We start from the raw sequence: 17,898 nt of genomic DNA, 5'->3' as shown, positions 1-17,898 counted from the left end.
GTTTAAGTATAAAACTTCCATAATGAAAGAGAAGAGATGGAGTTCAACGATTTCTCTTAACATGGAACTAAGACATTGAGATAGGCTTCTCACATAACTCTCACCCATATTCCTCATATAGCTGTGGAACAGAAAGAAGAATCCACTTATAATTTCTATGATTTTTTTTTAATTTTAGAAATCCTTCAATTTTAGCAATATAATTGTTATGTAGAAGAACTGCGTGGGTGATACGATTTATGATCAAACTTACTGGTATTTCTATGTAAGTATTTGTTACATTATTAATCTGTTGTGTTGGTTATTTTGTGACTGGACAATCTCTTGAATTCAGATATGCTTCCTTCAAAAGAGGAAAAAAGCAAGACCCCACCAATGTTTCTCTGCATCAAAGTGGGCACACCTATGAGGAAGACGTTCATTTCCCAGTCAGCTGTGATGGATCAACAATACCATAAAATACAAAAGCAACCGGAATACTGGTTTGCTGTCCCTCGAGAAAGGTATGTTCAAGGTCTTCGTGAAATAGGTCGTATTTTGGGGGAAACAGAGTAGATAGTCACTGGGTCTTTTCCAAAATGTGTGTGTGTGTGTGTGTTTTCAGAAACCCAGTGACTACCTGGTTTCCCCAAAAATGCAACCTACCCTGAAAGTAAGTCCTAGCTTGATTTTTACACATGCACCCCCATTATAAGCCCTACCCCCCCAAATAAGCCCTAATTAAGATAAAATTTGGGTAAAAATTAAGCTAGGGTGGGGATGGGTGTGTGTGTGGAGCTGCCCTACTACTTACCTTTGAACAGGTGTAGCCAGGTCTCGCACACCCCAACACCTGCCTTGCCGTCTCATTTCTTCTGCAGCCAGCAAGGCTTTCCTAAAGGCCTCTAGCTAATAAGAGAACCCCAGATTGATCTGTTATCGGCTGCAGAGGCCTTCAGGAGAACCTTGCCATATGCAGAAAAAGAACTTCCTAAAGACCTCTGACAGTGAAAAGGAGGCCAGGGGGCAACGTGTGCAAGTGAGATTAGTCAGTGGATGACATCACCTGAAAATAAAAACTGGTGCTTTTTTGGGTGGCAAAAAAAATATATAAAACAGGGTCTTATTTGGGGGGAAACATGGTATCAAAATGCATGCTTCTATCAAGTCATATAAAATAAACTTGAACAATAGTCGTTTGTCCTTGAAAAAAATGTGATGTTCCCCCTTCTTGAGAACCTTCAGTCTAAAGAGCTGTGCTGCCGCAGTGGTTAGAATGCAGTAATGTAGGACTAACTCACTGCTCACTCCAGGAATTCGATTCTGAGCAGCTCATGGTTGACTCAGCCTTCCATCCTTCCAGGGTCGGTAAAATGAGGACCCAGGTTGTTGGGGCAATATGCTGACTCTGTAAACAGCTTACAGCAGGGGTGTCAAACTCAATTTCATTGAGGGATGCATCAGGGTTGTGTTTGACCTGGGTGGGTGGTGGGCACGGCCAGCTTGACATCACTTGTGCTGGCAGTGCCTTTGGTGGCTCAAGCGCTCTGTCAGGAAAAACAGGCTCCTAGCTCCATTTTCGGCTGCGATGGCTTCCTGCAACCCTCTGCCAGCGAAAACGGAGCTCAGTTTTCTCTGGCAGAGGCAGAGCAGGTCAATCCTTCGCTGTTTCCATGGTGGCCCTGTGGACTGGATTTAAATACCTCACAGACTGGACCTGGCCACGGGCCTTGAGTTTGACACCCCTGGCTTACAGAGAGCTGTAAAGCATTATGAAGCTGTATATAAGTGCTATTGCTAGTATAATTATCTGTACTGCTCTCCAGCATTTCCATTGATGTGTGTTTCATATTTCATTTGTCATCTAAGAATTGTTCAAAAGTAGTCTTTAGTAATATATGTCGTCTCTCTTAGCATGTGTTACACTTTACATGTCACATGTTAGTCCTCTCATCATTACAGTGTGTTCAGAGATTTTAAGAATCTTTACAACAGAATAGCCACATCATGAAATCTTGCGAGTGGACTCTGTGCAATGAGTGGCTAAAGTTTGTTAGTCTTTAAAAGGTTTCCCAAATATTGTTATTTTTTTCTTCAATATAGCACGCACTCTGGAAAGGACACGTTTGCTGACCAATTGCATAGCAGACTTATGTTACAATGACGTGCAATATGTCCTAACTGCAGTTGTCTGCTGCTAGATGTTTTTGACGTGATTGTGACTTTAGACATGTAGCAGAATAGTACTGCATCAGCTCAGATAATGAAACCGCATTAAACAGTGGCTTGACCACTCTTGCACTGTGATTGTGAAATAGGCATCCTTCCTAAGGAATGCTCCTTATCTTTTTGCACATACCTTAAGGAGTAGTAATCGTTAAAGACTTGTGCTTTATAAGGGCTTCTGTTCAAATATTTCTGTTGACCCAGTTATACAATTGCATCTGACCTAGCTGACTGAAGATCCTTCGTTGTGTTTCTTGCAATGGGGAATGTTAACAGTATTTCAGAGTGAGTATAAATATGTTGCTTTATGGTATATTTGTATGTGGTTGCTGTAAAGGAAGATTAGTGGTTTATAGTTCTGTTTGGTTATTACTCTGTATGAAGCTTTAAAAGTATTGAAATGTAGAAACCGCTACAAATACTTTTAAAGGGTGAAGTAATATTTATTTTTGTGCCTTCAAGTCAGTCTTGACTCCTGGTGGTTGCCCGGCAAGTCCCTGCAGTTTTCTTAAAAAGATTTCAGAAGTGGTTTGCCATTGCCTTCTGCATCCTAGGGCTGAGAGAGAGTGACTGGCCCAAGCTAGCTTTGTATCTAAGGTGGGACTCAGAGGTGCTATTCAGCAGGTTTTGACCAGTTCTGGAGAACCGTTAGTGGAAATTTTCAGTAGTTTGGACAACTGGAAAGTATCACCTCTGACTTGCCCTGCGCCCATCTATTCTTTGCCTCCTGAGTCCCAGCTGATCGGCTGGGTCTTCTTTTGTTGCCCTGCACAGGAGAATGAAGCTGGAAAGCAAGTTAGTGGGTGGGGAGGGAATGGGATTTTGCAATAACCTTCCCCTGCCATGCCCACCAAATCATGCTACATCTACCAAGCCATGCCCACAGAACCGCCAGTAAAAATTTTTTGAATCGCACCACTGGTGGGACTAGAACTCATGGTCTCCCTATTTCTAGCCTGGTGCCTTAGCCACCAAATCAAATTGGCCCCTAAAATAATATTAGAGAGCCTGGACATGGTATACATTTTATTTCTGAGATGAACTAAGTATGGATTTTATTGAAAAGCTGCAGTTTTCAGCCTTCGCCAATTTTCTGTCAATCCATGCAGTTCATATATCTCAACAAGAAACACAGGCTTTCTTTTATGCTTCTGATTGAGCATTAGAACATTCAGTGTGCATTGCAAAATGCGCATTGCTGAAACCCTTAGTAAGAGTAGTATAGAACAGCATAAGCTAAAGCGTATACAGTTTCATTAATGTACCTGATAAGGGTTATCTTGCAAGCTCTTTTAAAGTTGCTGGCAATATCAGGGCAGGTACACATGCATGTACACCTGTGCCTTCAACATGCGGCTACGAGAAAAGATGTATCAGAATGTTCTTCTGATTTTTGTTATAATTTTAATTATATTTATTATGTCAATTTTTAATATGTTCTTTTTGAAGAAAACAATTACAACAATGCTCAACAATTACAATACCTAACAGGAATTAAAACAACTATAAAGTAAAATAAAACTCTTGTAGCTAGTTATAGAAACAGTATTACAAGAACAGAGGCAAATTAAAGGTTGCCAGTTCAGCAAAACATCATAATAGATAAGAAAATTAGTTCATAAGATAATATTGAGGAATGTCTTAATAGCGTGCTGTTCACTACATTTTTATCGCTCACCCTTTTGGGCTAATAACTGCAGAAGTCAAGACTAACTGCCCCTAAATATTGAAACTAAATCCATATTTTGGGGAGATGTCTCTTTGCTGACAGTTTCATGCAAAGGTTTCCATTGGCTACCTTGTGTTGCTGGGCAAAACAAGGCGTGGTACTTTGTCTGTTGTTGCCTGGGATAAGTCTTGGTGAAACTTATTTGTGTACAGATATTAGTATTAGGAGAGAGACTGTGTAAAGGTTGGCAGTCCAGGTCATTTGGTTATTTTGACTGGTGGTGTTGCTTAGCATTTCTAACCTGAAAGCCTTTGATTATGGTAAAAATGTTTAAGTTAAGCTTTGGAAATAGAATGGGAGATAAAGTTTCATCTTGGTCCAATATAAACCACAGTGTCACCCTATTACAAAATTTTATGGGAAACTGGCTTTTGTATTTCTATTGCCTTCATGTGGGATTTTAGCTCTCATTCACTGCTATCAAATTTAGTTAGAAGTGCAGGTACAGCTGCAAAGAATTACAATATTTATTTATTTATAAATAGTTATAGACAACTCTCCCACAATCTCTCTAGGCTGATAGTTTTCTTTTTTTTTTTTGAGAATCTGTCCTTTAAATGGGCTGACTACTGTCTGGTCAAACTTAAGCCATTCATTCTTTATGATATAGTGTTTTTTTCTGCAGAGTTGGCTCAGAAGAACTGCATGGCTTTAGTTGATGAAGAAATGAGTAGATTGACATTGTCAGAATACATTAGCTTACTTGTGCACTAATATGGCACTTTACTATTGATGTTTATATAGAAGATATTTTCTGCACAATATATACACAACTCCCAGCCTTGAGTAACTACTACTTACTGTTCATAGGAGAGACCAAACTGGACTAGGAGGAGGGAAGAGAAAGGTGTTTGCTTGCTGGCTGATGGCTGGAGCTAGGATGATCTATCCCTGGTATGATTTCATCTTGAAAGAAAGCAGGAGCTGTCATTTCCTAGCAGCTGTTGGTCCCCAGCCAATAAAAAATATTAGCTCCAAAGCTCCTGGGTAAAATTTTACAATGATGGCTCTGGTGGAATGAGCAAAATCTTCTTTAGACAGATGCTAAACTTGATTAGCAATTGAGTGAATTTGCATCCTACAGTTTATTGTTTTTAGAGCTCTTAACTTTTGTTTGTTTCTTTAACAGGGTAGATCATCTGTATACCTTTTTTGTACAATGGTCTCCAGATGTATATGGCAAAGATGCTAAGGAACAGGGTTTTGTGGTGGTGGAAAAGGAGGAGCTTGACATGATAGACAATTTCTTCAGTGAACCCTCAACAAAAAGCTGGGAGGTGAGTGTTTTGTTTCTTGAATTTGGAATTATCTGAAACTGTATGGTACATTGTAATTAACAGTTTTCTGCTTCATGTAATCCCCTTAGCCTGTGGATTGTTTCTTTTTGGTCCAGTTTATAGTTCTTGTGTTTGTCAACTGACAATTGTCTCAGGTGTAAAGAGAAGGGACAATACAAAAGGATTTGATTTTCAACTTCTGTATGCTGCTTGAATATTGGCTGTTAAAGTACTTTTTTACAGATGGGCATCTCATAGATGTTTAAATAAAAATAATAAATTTCTTAATCTAGTTTTACACCAAATACCATCTGATTAGCCATAGGTCAAATAGGGCTACTTCTCTGTTGCAACATTCAAAATGTTAATTAATCTCCATTTTACCAGATTCAGGATTACTGAAATATCTTTTGCATACTGAATGAATATTCCCAGAGCCAAAAGTAAAGTTCCCTGTCGCATATTGTTCAATTTCAAGATAGGAGTTTATCAAATAATTTTCACTCAAGCATTTGGGAAAATGTCCTCCCGCCCCACCAAATTTCATCAGTTTTCTTTCAATCTTATTTTTCTCCCTCTTTGGTCAGTTATAGTTCAGTCTCATTCTTAATAGGTTTTTGTAGCTCCAAGACCATAATTCATTTTACCTTTTATTATATAAATCTGTAAACTAGAATATGAAACAACTTCCTGCAACCTAGTCATACAACAAAGGTATATCTAAGACTGGAAATCTACTTTCCTCTTTCTTTTTCTTATTAATAAAGCTTTACATGAAAACTTTGACCCAAAGCATGATGGGTGGCAAAGGAAAATGCCCATGAACACATCTGGTGACAGCAAAGCTGTATGAAAGCTTGTGACTTATGAATAGTAGACAGAATAAATTAACAAGTGAAATGAAAGAAAAATAGATATCTCTTGAACTGATGAACATAAGAGTAAGGGAAATAGAAAGTAATGAAAGTTTCCTGATTTGTGGAGCGGTGATGATCTGCACGTGAATGGAAGTGAAATTTAATTGTGAATTAAGGGCTAGAAGGAAAGTACGGTGTTACCTGGATTGCTGTATATGATTATGAAAATAGCATAGTTATTGGTAGTTGTATGTTATGCTCTAATGAATTGTAAAAAAAATGTGTTTGGGAAAATGTGCAACTTTAATGAATGTGATCTGAGAGCACAATATTTTGTTAGATAACATGAGTTGATGGGTGAAAATGAAATGAGAAAGTACAGAAAAAGTTATTGGGCTATGAACATGAATGTAAGTTGCTAAACTATCTCCTTTGCTCATTCTGTTGGATGGAGTTAAGTCATCTTTTGGTATCATAACTTTAGTTATTCTGTGTTTGTATAAACCATCATCAAAATCCAGGCAGATTTTTTTTCTTTTTTATGTGTATAATTGTCATTGATTTAGTGTTGTTTTGGTTTAAGATATTAGAGCTAACTTCTATTTGCTAAGAGTAGTTGGGGTTAGTTTGCACGGGGATACTTTTATGTTGTCATAAATACAGAATATGGACAAATGCTGTAATTATGAAAAGAGTAATGTTTTCAAGTGTCTTCCAGTTGTGTTGGACTATAGCCCCCAACCAGCATCGCTAACCTGCAGATATATTTTAGTTAGTATAACTAGTAATGTTGCAAAGCTGAAACTTACAAGTTTTTCTTACATCTTCACTTAAAAGAAAACATAGTTTTTCTGTCAATATATTGCAAACAAGGTATCATCCTTCCCCAGGATGGAGCCTAGCAACAATCAAAGCTAGGAAATACAAAGTAGTTCAAATTTTTATTAATTTTTTTTTTTTTAAATTAAATTTTTATTACACAAAGCAATAAAAAGCAATATGTGCAGGGGTGGGATTCTAACAGTTTGCACCTATTCATTAGAACCGGTTGTTAACATTCTAAGCAGTTCAGAGAACCAGTTGTTAGAAGAAATTACTGGCCTAATCCTGTAAGGAAGGCAGGAAGGAAACATTCTGGTGTTGCTTAAAGAAACTGCCTCTCCGTTAACCCTTATTACATTCTTGGCAGGACTAGACTTCCTATCTCAAGAACATCTCTGGAGTTTTTTTCCCCTCCTTTGCTGGTACTTTGCTTGTGTGGAGTGACCATTCAAAGTTACAATGGCACTGAAAAATGTGATTTATGACCAGGGGTGGGATCTGACAGGGTAACTACCGGTTCAGTGATTTATGAGGTTCTGTGATTTACGATGTGCTTCCCTGCATGCTGCACTCCTGTAAATTGTCATCAGCCTGGTGCCTGGACAGTTGAGCAGCACTGTGTGCCGAGAAGCAGCCTTTGGAAAGTACTTTTTTCCTGCTTTTTTAACTGCAGCTGTGCTTCACAAGGCAGCTGAAGTTGAAAATGCAGGAAATAAAGGTCAGGTAAGAGCCCGGGCAGGCGGTAGGCAAAAACATCAGCAGACATAGAACCGGTTTTATGTCTGCTGCTCTTCAGAGCTACCAGTTCTACAGAGGTGGACAGAACCAATAGGAACTCACCCCTGCTTATGACCATTTTTCACACTTACAACTAACTGTTGCAGCATCCCCACAGTCATGAAAGGCCAGGCGAGGAGATGCGTGCCTCGATGTGAGTAATATTGAGTTGGCCACGCCCAGCCAACAACAGACCACCAAGCCACGCCCACCAACTAAGCCACGCCCACAGAACCGGTTGTTAAATAATTTGAGTCCCACCCTTGAATATGTGCCTTTATATTTTTATGGTTACAAACAACAAACTCCTACAGTTATAAAATTCTAAACCTGTAAGCTTGACATCTCTGATGTCTAATTTTGCTAATAAGATTTACAGTAAAAAAACCATTTTTAAAAAACTTTACTATCTGCCATTCTCAACAACTGGTTACAACCACTTCTATAATCAGTTATTCTTGTCAAGAAAACCATGTGGATTTATTCATGAAGTTACCTAGAGTTAAGTATCTATGGAGATTCTCAGTCATCTAGGTCATGGTTGTCCCAAAGGTGATTTTTCAAGAGGCAACTGGACTTCCTTTGTTTTTACTTGAAGGCACTTTGCTTCTCATCCAAGAAGCTTCTTCACTTCAGAACTGAAGAAACTTATTGAATGATAAACAAAACATATTCAAGGGGGAAAAAAAGGAACTTCAATTGCCTCTTGAAAAATCATATTTGGGACATGCAGAGTTAAGCTTGACTCATAATTGACTCAACAACAACAAAATTACAATGATTGCTCACATATAAGAGCTCCAATTGAATAGCTGTATTTTGGGTGTGATGGGAGGAAGACCCAACATTCTTTTTGTTTTATAAAATCTGTAATTTCCTGATGAAGGTCTTAGCAAGGCAGATGCTGATTGTTAGATTACTGATAGCAACCAAAGTTTGCTGGAACAAAGCCAATTCTTGAAAAAAACCCTCTTCGTGTGTATGAAGAATGTTGAAAATTAACTTAGTAGGGTATCTTTTATTGTTTCATGTTATTGTTTTATTATTGTTTAATATAGGAGTAGTTTCTTAAAGGTAGTGGAGAATTACAGTATGTAATTTAAACCCAGATATTTTATTAAGAATACCGTAACATTTGTAGAAAAATTTGTAGTGTTTAAACAAACCTTAACATAGCCTGATTTGTGAACCAGAAACATTGGTTTGTTTCTTTCCAAACAAGGCTGTCTCAGCTAAAGAAACAATGGCTTCTAATTTTGACCTACTAAATCACAAACTACTGCATCCATAATAAGTCACAGGCAAGGCTATTCAGGCTTTTAATTAACTGTAGTTTGTAGAAAACGGCCAAAAATTGAGCAACTTATAGCAGCATGCTGATCAATTATAATTAAGTTTATTTATTTACTTTGATGTCTGGATACAACCTGCAATGTAATAAGTGTTTATATTGTAGGGGAATTAATAAATGTGATCAGGAAGATTTCTATAGTTGTCAGGAAAATAATTTATCTTAAATAATGCTAGGTTTCCTTCAATATAGCTAAATTTATGCTGCCTATATAATTAGACACACTTATTATCTACTGATGAACCCACCACCAATTGTAATAGTTTATCTTATTTTGTTTTTAACTTTATTTTTAATGTGTTTTTTTGTTTGCAATTCTGGTCAGTGACCATAATAAAGCAAATATTTATACAGTAATAATAACTAAACCTGTTCGATCAGATGGATTTGGAGAGCAATACAAGTAATAAGTCAATGAGACAGAATTATATTACATATTCCCATTATAACTTCCTGGAATGGTAGTAAGTAAGCCTGGTCTTCACAAATGAGAGAATGAAAATAAATTTCAAAATAATAACCCAGATACGATCTGTAAATTAGCTGCTGCAGCTGCCTGAGTCGTTTCTATGGAAGTTGCTCTGATGAATTTAAGGTTGCCAGGTTATGCTTTGACATATACAAGGGAAAACGAAAGTTAGTTTTTCAAGGAAGTGTACAGGCTGCATGCTTTCATTCCTTCTCCCAGCAAGTAGCAACAGTTTCTTTTTGTGAGTAAACTGGGAAAGGAACAAAGCAGAAAAATGAGAGTTAAGAGAATGGCTTTGAATTTTCAAATTCTGTACTGTGCTAGGCCTGAGGAAGAACAGGAACCTTTTGTGCAGGTACGGAAATCTGCTGAAATCTCTTTGACTTTTTCCCCAGTTCTTTTGTTCGTTAGCAACAAAACACGGAACTGAATGCACGTGGAAGAGCTGTAAGCTCATATGCAGACTGGAAAGGCAATTTCAGAAGAAGCTTATGTTTACTGATTTGTTTAGCATGTGCCTGAGAATGTTAAGAAAATCTGCATATCACGTTTTTCAGGAAAGGCAGCTTATTTGGGTTCATGCTACATGCTTCTGAATTTCTTTCTTTTGAATGTCTGAGTTCAAATCAGTCCTGTTGGGACTATAGGATTTACTGTTTGGTCACTGAGTATACAAACAGCTTGAAAATGTATTCCTGATCCTGATTATTTTCATTCTTTCATTTTCCTGTTTTTTCCTATAATGAAGTATTTTTTTCATGTATTTTCTTTTGATCATTGTTTTATTTTTAGTTGAGGACTAGAATTAGCTTTAACCTAAAATCTATTCTGTCTTTGAAATGCATTTGCTTAAATTTGGTTCATAGTTTTTCCAGATTGGATTGGAAAATATATTAATTTCTTCTTTGTTCTTATATTATATATGTTCTTATCTTATAGAAAAGCAGGCATTCCTAATTATTGTTGATTAGTAACTGATGTTATTATTCATATAACTCATTGAGATCACTTTACAGAAATGGAAAGGTGGAATATAAGTCCCCTTAATAATTAAAAATACTACAATTCTCCAATATTGGAGAAAAGTTTCTATTGAGAAACTTTAATGATAAACTAAACCAATTGATTAAAAATAATGCCAGTTTATGTTTCAAAGTTGAAATGAAACTTAGGCTGTAGGATGACAGTATAGAATAAATTAGAATCTGATGTAATTATATGAATGGTTATATTGGAGAATAGATACTCTATAAAATTATAGAAAAAAATTCTGGTCATCATAATATTTTTCTCTAAAACAAAAGTCTTATTTATTATAGAACACTTTTATGGAATACATGCTGACTAATACCACAGCCTTATCTTTTAAGGCATCTTATTCTGGATTAGTCTCATCTAGTAGATCAAAAAATCTCTATAGCATTGTCAAAAAACATCGACATGACAATCAGATGCTCAAATATCATTGACATTTGGCGATGTTAGGCTGTGATTTAAATAAGGACACTGTCTATGTCTTATAATCTCATAATTGTATTATTCAATGGCAAGAATTGACCTAGTAATGTTATAAAGCTAATAGTAAAGTTATAATGTTTTATTTAAATGGTTTCAATTTAGAAATGTGCCTGAATGTTATCTTCATAGCCACATTTGAAACTAAGTATTTTAAATGGCAGGTTCATAATATAATTTTAAAATATTAACTTTAACTATTTCTTTTAGGTGTTGGTTTGTATAAACTGGTTTTCCTATTCATTGTATTACTTATGTCACTGCTTACATTATTGGTTACTTTAAATAGCAGCGATAAAGTTGCTGTTGCTGAAAAAAAAGAAAAAGAAATAATTTTTTTTTAAATAGAAGTTCTTATGTTTAATTCTATCACGTGAACAGATGTCGATGAAAATTGAGTTATTTCCTTCCCTTAGCTCAAAGTTTTTGATACTTGCAAGCTTCCTGATCTCTTTTTTTTTTTAAATACTTGCAGGCTTCCTGAACTTTACATGTTTAGACAACTATTTTGTAGTGCAGCGAGATTGACAAGCCATTGTGCAAACTATTTTGACAGCTTGTTACAAATTCATTAAATTTAGTCATAGTTTATTGTAAAGGTTTTTATGAGTTCTGTCAGGATTTCTACAACAAAATCCCTTGAGCTTCATCAGTGGCACATTTGAGGTTATTTTCTTTTATGATTCCTTGACCCTGTGTAGCGGTGTTTTTCAACTTCAGTAACATGAATAGGTATGGATTTCAACTCCCAGAATTCCTCCGCCAGCCTGCTTCTGGGACCTGATAGTCCTTACCTGTTCATGTTACTGAAGTTGAAAAACACTGCTGCATACAATACATTTTCTCCTTTATCAACTTTTCATATACCATTATGAAAGATGTAAAAACATTTTCATCTGTCTAGATTATAACTGTAGAAGAAGCAAAACGCCGGCAGAGTGTCTGCAGCTACTGTGAAGATGATGGTGAAGATGATGCTTTGCCTACCTTAAAAAACCAAAGTGCGCTTTTAGAAAACATGCATGTGGAACAGGTAAAACGCTGATATGGGATTTCTTGCTGTTCAAACCTGTTCATGGTACTTTGAAATTCAAGATGGCTAGCTTTGTTAGTTTGTTGCTACAGTGGTCTTCTTTAAAAGCAACTTGTTTATTATGACAGATGGTTTTGAAATAGCTATAAAACGGAGTGTAGCCCACAAATAAATAATACATTTGTTAGCTTTAAAATACCTCCAGGTTTTTTTATTTCCAAATAGAGCTTGAATGCTGTAGTTTTTGCTGGCACAACACTGTCCCTATAACACTACTTTGAATCCAGGCTGTACAATCAGGTCATCCCCAAGAAGTAAAAAGTCCTTTTATACACAGGAAGACAGCTGAACCCATGCTGCAAGTAAGCTACAGAAAGAAAACAACAAGAGCCATTCCTGAAAGGAATGCCATCAATATATATCAAATTACTTTTATAAAGGATAGCTATCTAACAGACATCTGTTAACTAATCACTCCTCTTAAAGATAAAAAAGACCATAGGCCACATCCTCCCTTTAATGCCTCACTGTAAAGCAATTAGATGTGCTGCCTTATCTTAAAATGGACTTTCTGCATTCTCTGTGCCTTATCCAAATTTTGAGGCCTTCTGTATTAATTTCAGGAGATGTAATTTTAGTCACTGCTATAGCCTTAGTCTGACCTAAGATTCCTCTTGTTTTAAGATTCCTTGGCATAAGATCAAGGCTCCTCTCTCTTTTCTATAGGCCAGAATTCTGTTCAAGGATAATGGGATAGACAGTTTTTCTAAATTCATGATTGCCTTTTGTTTGAAAATGCAACATCAAATCCAAGGAGCCACCTTTTAAATGAAAAAAATTGGGATTTTTGATCTATTAGGAAAACTATACTAGTAACCCTCACTGCCCAATTCAATATCAGATGATGTGTCCCTCACTCTTGTGATGGTCATTACAAGTACATGTTGTCCTGACTAAAAAAAGCCCCACATTTTGTTCAGTTATTGCATATCAGTGAATGTAGGATAGACTGTTTATAACAAACTTACTCATTAGAACTAACAAGGATCTTGGAGTTCTCATCTCTGATGATCTAAATGCAAGAGCCCACTGTAACAACATTGCCAAAAAGGCATTAAGAGTTGTTAACCTAATTCTGCGAAGCTTTTTTCTGGTAATATTATACTACTAACAAGAGCATACAAAGCATTTGCTAGCTAGACCAATTACTGAATACAGCTCATCTGTCGAATCTGCACTACATATCGGAAATTAATACAATCGAGAGAGTCCAGAAATATTTCACAAGAAGAGTCCTCCATTCCTCTATTGGCAACAGAATACCTTATGCCTCCAGAGTTGAAATTTTAGGCTTAGATAACTTAAAACTACGGCATCTTTGGTCTGACCTAAGCATAGTACATAAAATTATCCATTACAATGTGCTACCTGTCAATGACTACTACAGCTTCAACCTCAACAATACATGAGCACACAATAGATACAGACTCAGGGTAAATCACACAAAACTTGATTGCAGGAAATACAACTTCAGCAACAGAATGGTCAATGCCTGGAATACTCTACCTAACTCTGTGGTTTCTTCTACTAACCCCAAATATTTTAACCTCAGACTGCCTACTGTTGATCTCACCCCATTCCTAAGAGGTAGATCTGTAAGGGACATGCATAAGCACACCAACGTGTCTATCGCTCCTGTCTTAATGTTCCCTTTTATTTGTATCTATTTCATGTATTAATAATCATGCTTATACTTTCATATATTATCAAATCCATGCTTGATAAAATAAATAAATAAAATAAATGTTGCCTTTTCAAGAACAGCATTTTCTTTTATGTTCTAGCTTGCTCAGTCCCTCCCAGCTCGAGTACAGGGATATCCATGGAAACTTGTCTATAGTACACAAGAGCATGGAACCAGCTTGAAAACTCTATATCGTAAATCGTCTTCTCTTGATAGTCCAGTTTTATTAGTCATCAGAGACATGGACAATCAGGTAGTTCCATTCCCCTCTTTCCAGAATTTTCTTTTCTTTTTGTGCATCTCTCTGATTCTCTCCTTCCCTCCCCCTCTCCCTCTCTCTAAGATTTTGAACTTTTAAAAAAGTTTTAGGCTAATAGAAGACTGAATTAGATACCTCGTTATATGTAAATCCTCTGAGTTTCTCACTGTAAAAACTATTTGCATTGATTTAGGTTTCTATTTCTCCAATCTGTTACTGTGTTCCTATGCTAATTGGGAATGGTGTAATTTTAAAAGTTGCTGATTCACAGGATGACATGAAAAACGCTTTGGTATATTTGGCCTATTCTATTATGAATATGGAGAAATGAAGCTAAGTATGTACAAGCTCTTGGTTTCTGATAGTATTCATATCTCCCCCTCCCCCTTTAAACTGCAGTCCTGTGACTTACAGAATAATTTTCATTTGTGCACTTAGTAGGTTGGCCATAAATATGTTTTTATCTCAACATTGAAATAATATCTGTTTTACATATTATTTTGGCAGATATTTGGGGCCTACGCAACTCATGCTTTCAGACTTAGTGACCACTATTATGGTACTGGAGAAACTTTTCTGTTCACATTCAATCCTATTTTCAAGGTATGTTTCTGGATACAATTGAAAACTTTTATATGAGAACAAGGTGATTTATTCATGGTGCTAAAACTTTGAAGGAGTGTGTGTGTGTGTTTCGCTTTGGTTTGGCATGCTCTTTGAATGTAATGACATTAGTTTGTGAGCCAAGAGTGGTATAATTCAGGAGTAGTCAAACACTTTTTTGTTTATTTGCTTATTAAACTTCTGTAGCTGCCTATCTCAGAAACTGACTAGGTGACAAACAATCATAAACCCATTAAAAGCAATTACAGTACAGTATAAAAGTAAAATATATGGCAGCCAAGAATAATTATCATTATGGATGTCAGTATAATCAGGAAACAGATCCCTTCACACACTTGGGTTCCTAGGCCTAGGTATATATTCAGGTCTTCTATGCCTTGTGAAAGGCCATCAGGGATGGAGTCATGTATACCAAGCAGCTTTCTTACACACAACCAAACATGCCTTGTGAGCAAGGATGGCTTCAAAAATTTTATCAATGTGTTCTCTGCCCGGTTACTGGGTGGGGTGGCCATGGTGGACGTGGCCTAGTCCTCTTGCACCATAGCGGGTGGGATGTTGCCCTCCCTGGGCTCCGGAGGCTTTCCTCGAGCCTCCAGGAGGATTAAAATGGCCTCCCCATGTTCCGGAGGCTCTCTGGAAGCTGGAAATGAGCCCATTTCTGGCCTTCCCAAACTTCTAGGAGGCCAGTTTTTCACCCTCCCAGAGCCTCCATACATGCCCTGCACTTACCTGCATCCAAAACGGGTCGTGTGGGTACTCCTGGGATGGGATGGGAGGGGTGGGCGGGGCGGGGCCAGCCAGGAGTGGGATTTGGGAGTTCTCCGAACTGCACAGAATCTTAGCTAGGGCCTCTCCCGAACCCCTGCGAACCCCCCGCAGCTCACCCCTGCTTGTGAGCCATGTGGGGGGGAGACAGCTGGGTGTGGCAGAGCCTATAGAGGGCAGAGCAGTTAGGGAAACTGGGGCTTTATGTAATGTTGCTAGCATGACTGGCTGTGGTATGGGTGATGAGGTGGCATTTCTCAGTGGCAATGGCAGCACTGGGGCTGAAGTTGGGAGTTGTGGACAGGGCAGCCAAGGGGACATATATTGTGGGGGATTGGTGGATGGGAAAGATTGCAGTACCTCTGGTGGTAAGTGCTGGTCATCTGCCAAGCACCCAGACTTTGATCACATGACTATAGGGACATTACAGTGGCTGTAATTTCAGACACAGGTTATAAGTTCATTTTTTTCCAGCATCGTTGTAATTTTGAACTGTTGCTGGATAGGGCTGAGGACTATCTATAGAATTAGCTCATCTGGTTGGGTTTTTTCTTTTGGTCTCTAAATATGCTAATGTGATCACAGGGATGCTGCAGTTTGCTGGAACTTTGAAGACCAGTTGTAATACACCTTGTTGAATGCCATTTTAACTTCGAATGGTTGCTGAATGAGTGGCTATAACCCAAGGACTATGTGGAGTTCTCTTTCTTCTTTTGTTCCTCCCAATTTTGTTCCTTCTGATCTAATAAGATAATGTGCACATTGCTTTGCTAGCACGATCTTATTAATATTAATGCCTTATTTCCCATAGGATTTTAAGTGGAGTGGAGAAAACACCTATTTTATCAATGGAGATGTCACTTCTTTAGAACTTGGTGGTGGAGAGTAAGTTATTTACATATCTGAAATTATGAATCGTATTGGGGAGAACTGTGTGCTTCCAGCCAACTATGCTTCAAAAATGATTTTTTGAAGAGACCAATGAATAAATTTGTTTGGGTGCATATGTGTAGTTTTGGGTTAACAACAGTAATCGGAATCGAAATTTCCTTTGCTAAGCAATGTGGTCTTAAAGCACAATGCATTGCTTAGCGATGACAATCCCAGTAATTGCAACCTTGTTTGGTTGCATTGCTTAACCAGACAGTTATAGAGGTTTCCCTCATTAACTAAATTCCACCTGAAGAAGATTCACCTTGATCCAAGCCATTCTCTGCTTGGTTCCTTCCAGCCCCAAACCTTGGCAAGGAAAAGAATGGCTTCTTGTTTAAGTCTCCCGCCTACCCATTTTCCCTGCCACCTTTGCCCGTTTACAAATAGAAATAGAATTTTTTATTGGCCAAGTCTGATTGGACACACAAAGAATTTGTCTCTGGTGCATAAGCTCTCAGTGTACATACAAGCAATAAGTGATAAAATCATGATCATAGCCATTGTAAAAATACATTTGTCATAAATCATAAGATACAACACTTAGTGATAGTCATAGCATACTAAATAAGCAATCAACATAAAAGATACTAGGATACTAAGTAAACGATATAAATTGTAAGATACAAGCAATAAAGTTATAGTCATAAGAAGATAAGGAGATAGATAATAGGAAAGATAAGAATAATAATAGAATACAGCCTTACTAGATAGTTTGACAGTGTTGTGGGAATTAGTTGTTTAGCAGAGTGATGGCATTGGGGAAAAAAACTTTCCTTATGTCTAGTTGTTCTGGTGTGCAATGCCCTATAACGTCGTTTTGAGGATAGAAGTTGAAAGAGTTTACAGGATGTCGGGGATGTGATGGGTCTAGATATTTTCACAACCCTCTTTCTGGTTTGTGCAGTATACAGGTCCTCAATGGAAGGTTGGTAGCAATTGTTTTTTCTGCAGTCCTAATTATCCTCTGAAGTCTGTGTCTGTCCTGTTGGGTTGCAGAACCAAACCCGACAGTTACAGAGGTGCAGATGACAGACACAATAATTCCTCTGTAGAACTGTATCAGCAGCTCCTTGAGCAATCCGAGCTTTCTGACCTGGCTTAAGAAGAACATTCTTTGTTGTGTTTTTTTGATGAGGTTTTAATTTTAACCACTTTTAAAAAAAAATTAAACACTTTGCTTAGCAGCACTCCTCAAAGAAGCATTTCTGGAGCTGAAGTAGAGACCTGGGGCTTTCAGTAGTCTTCAGGTGATTGTCCCTGGGCCTCTACTTCAGTCCCGATGCACTGCCACCAAGTAATACTTCAAACTCTATGCCACAGCTAGTCACTGCAGCATCACATAGTAAATGCCCACCAGGCCCCATCACCCTGCACTCTACAGGACCTGCCACACCTAGCTGACCTTCACCTTCCTCCTCCTCCTGCTGATGAAGCATGCCTGGCCTGGTTCTATACAAGGCAGTTGCTGACTACACCAGGCCTTCTTCCTCCGTTTTCGTGCACTCTTCTCATAAAGCTTGGGAAAGCCTCTAGAA

General features: G+C 37.7%; 1 protein-coding gene across 3 annotated transcripts in view; it reads left to right on the top strand.

Annotated features, from left to right (window-relative positions):
• NCOA7 (nuclear receptor coactivator 7) overlaps nt 1–17,898 on the top strand; it is a 75,947-nt gene that overhangs the window by 54,818 nt on the left and 3,231 nt on the right. For 2 of the 3 annotated variants that reach the window (XM_026705458.2, XM_026705457.2), the window contains exons 10-15: nt 335–503; nt 5,064–5,211; nt 11,907–12,035; nt 13,880–14,032; nt 14,546–14,641; nt 16,242–16,315. In XM_026705458.2, the coding sequence (XP_026561243.2) occupies nt 335–503; nt 5,064–5,211; nt 11,907–12,035; nt 13,880–14,032; nt 14,546–14,641; nt 16,242–16,315 (769 nt within the window). Of the gene's footprint in view, nt 1–334; nt 504–5,063; nt 5,212–9,648; nt 9,843–11,906; nt 12,036–13,879; nt 14,033–14,545; nt 14,642–16,241; nt 16,316–17,898 lie in introns of those variants that run through there. The other variant, XM_026705459.2, reaches the window with a different exon arrangement.

Source organism: Pseudonaja textilis, chromosome 1 (genome assembly GCF_049901715.1).
Source record: "Pseudonaja textilis isolate UNSWEBS1 chromosome 1, rPseTex1.2, whole genome shotgun sequence".
NCBI lineage: Eukaryota > Metazoa > Chordata > Lepidosauria > Squamata > Elapidae > Pseudonaja > Pseudonaja textilis.
The sequence above is the reverse complement of the archived record's forward strand: the minus strand, read 5'-3'. Positions and strand labels throughout refer to the sequence as shown.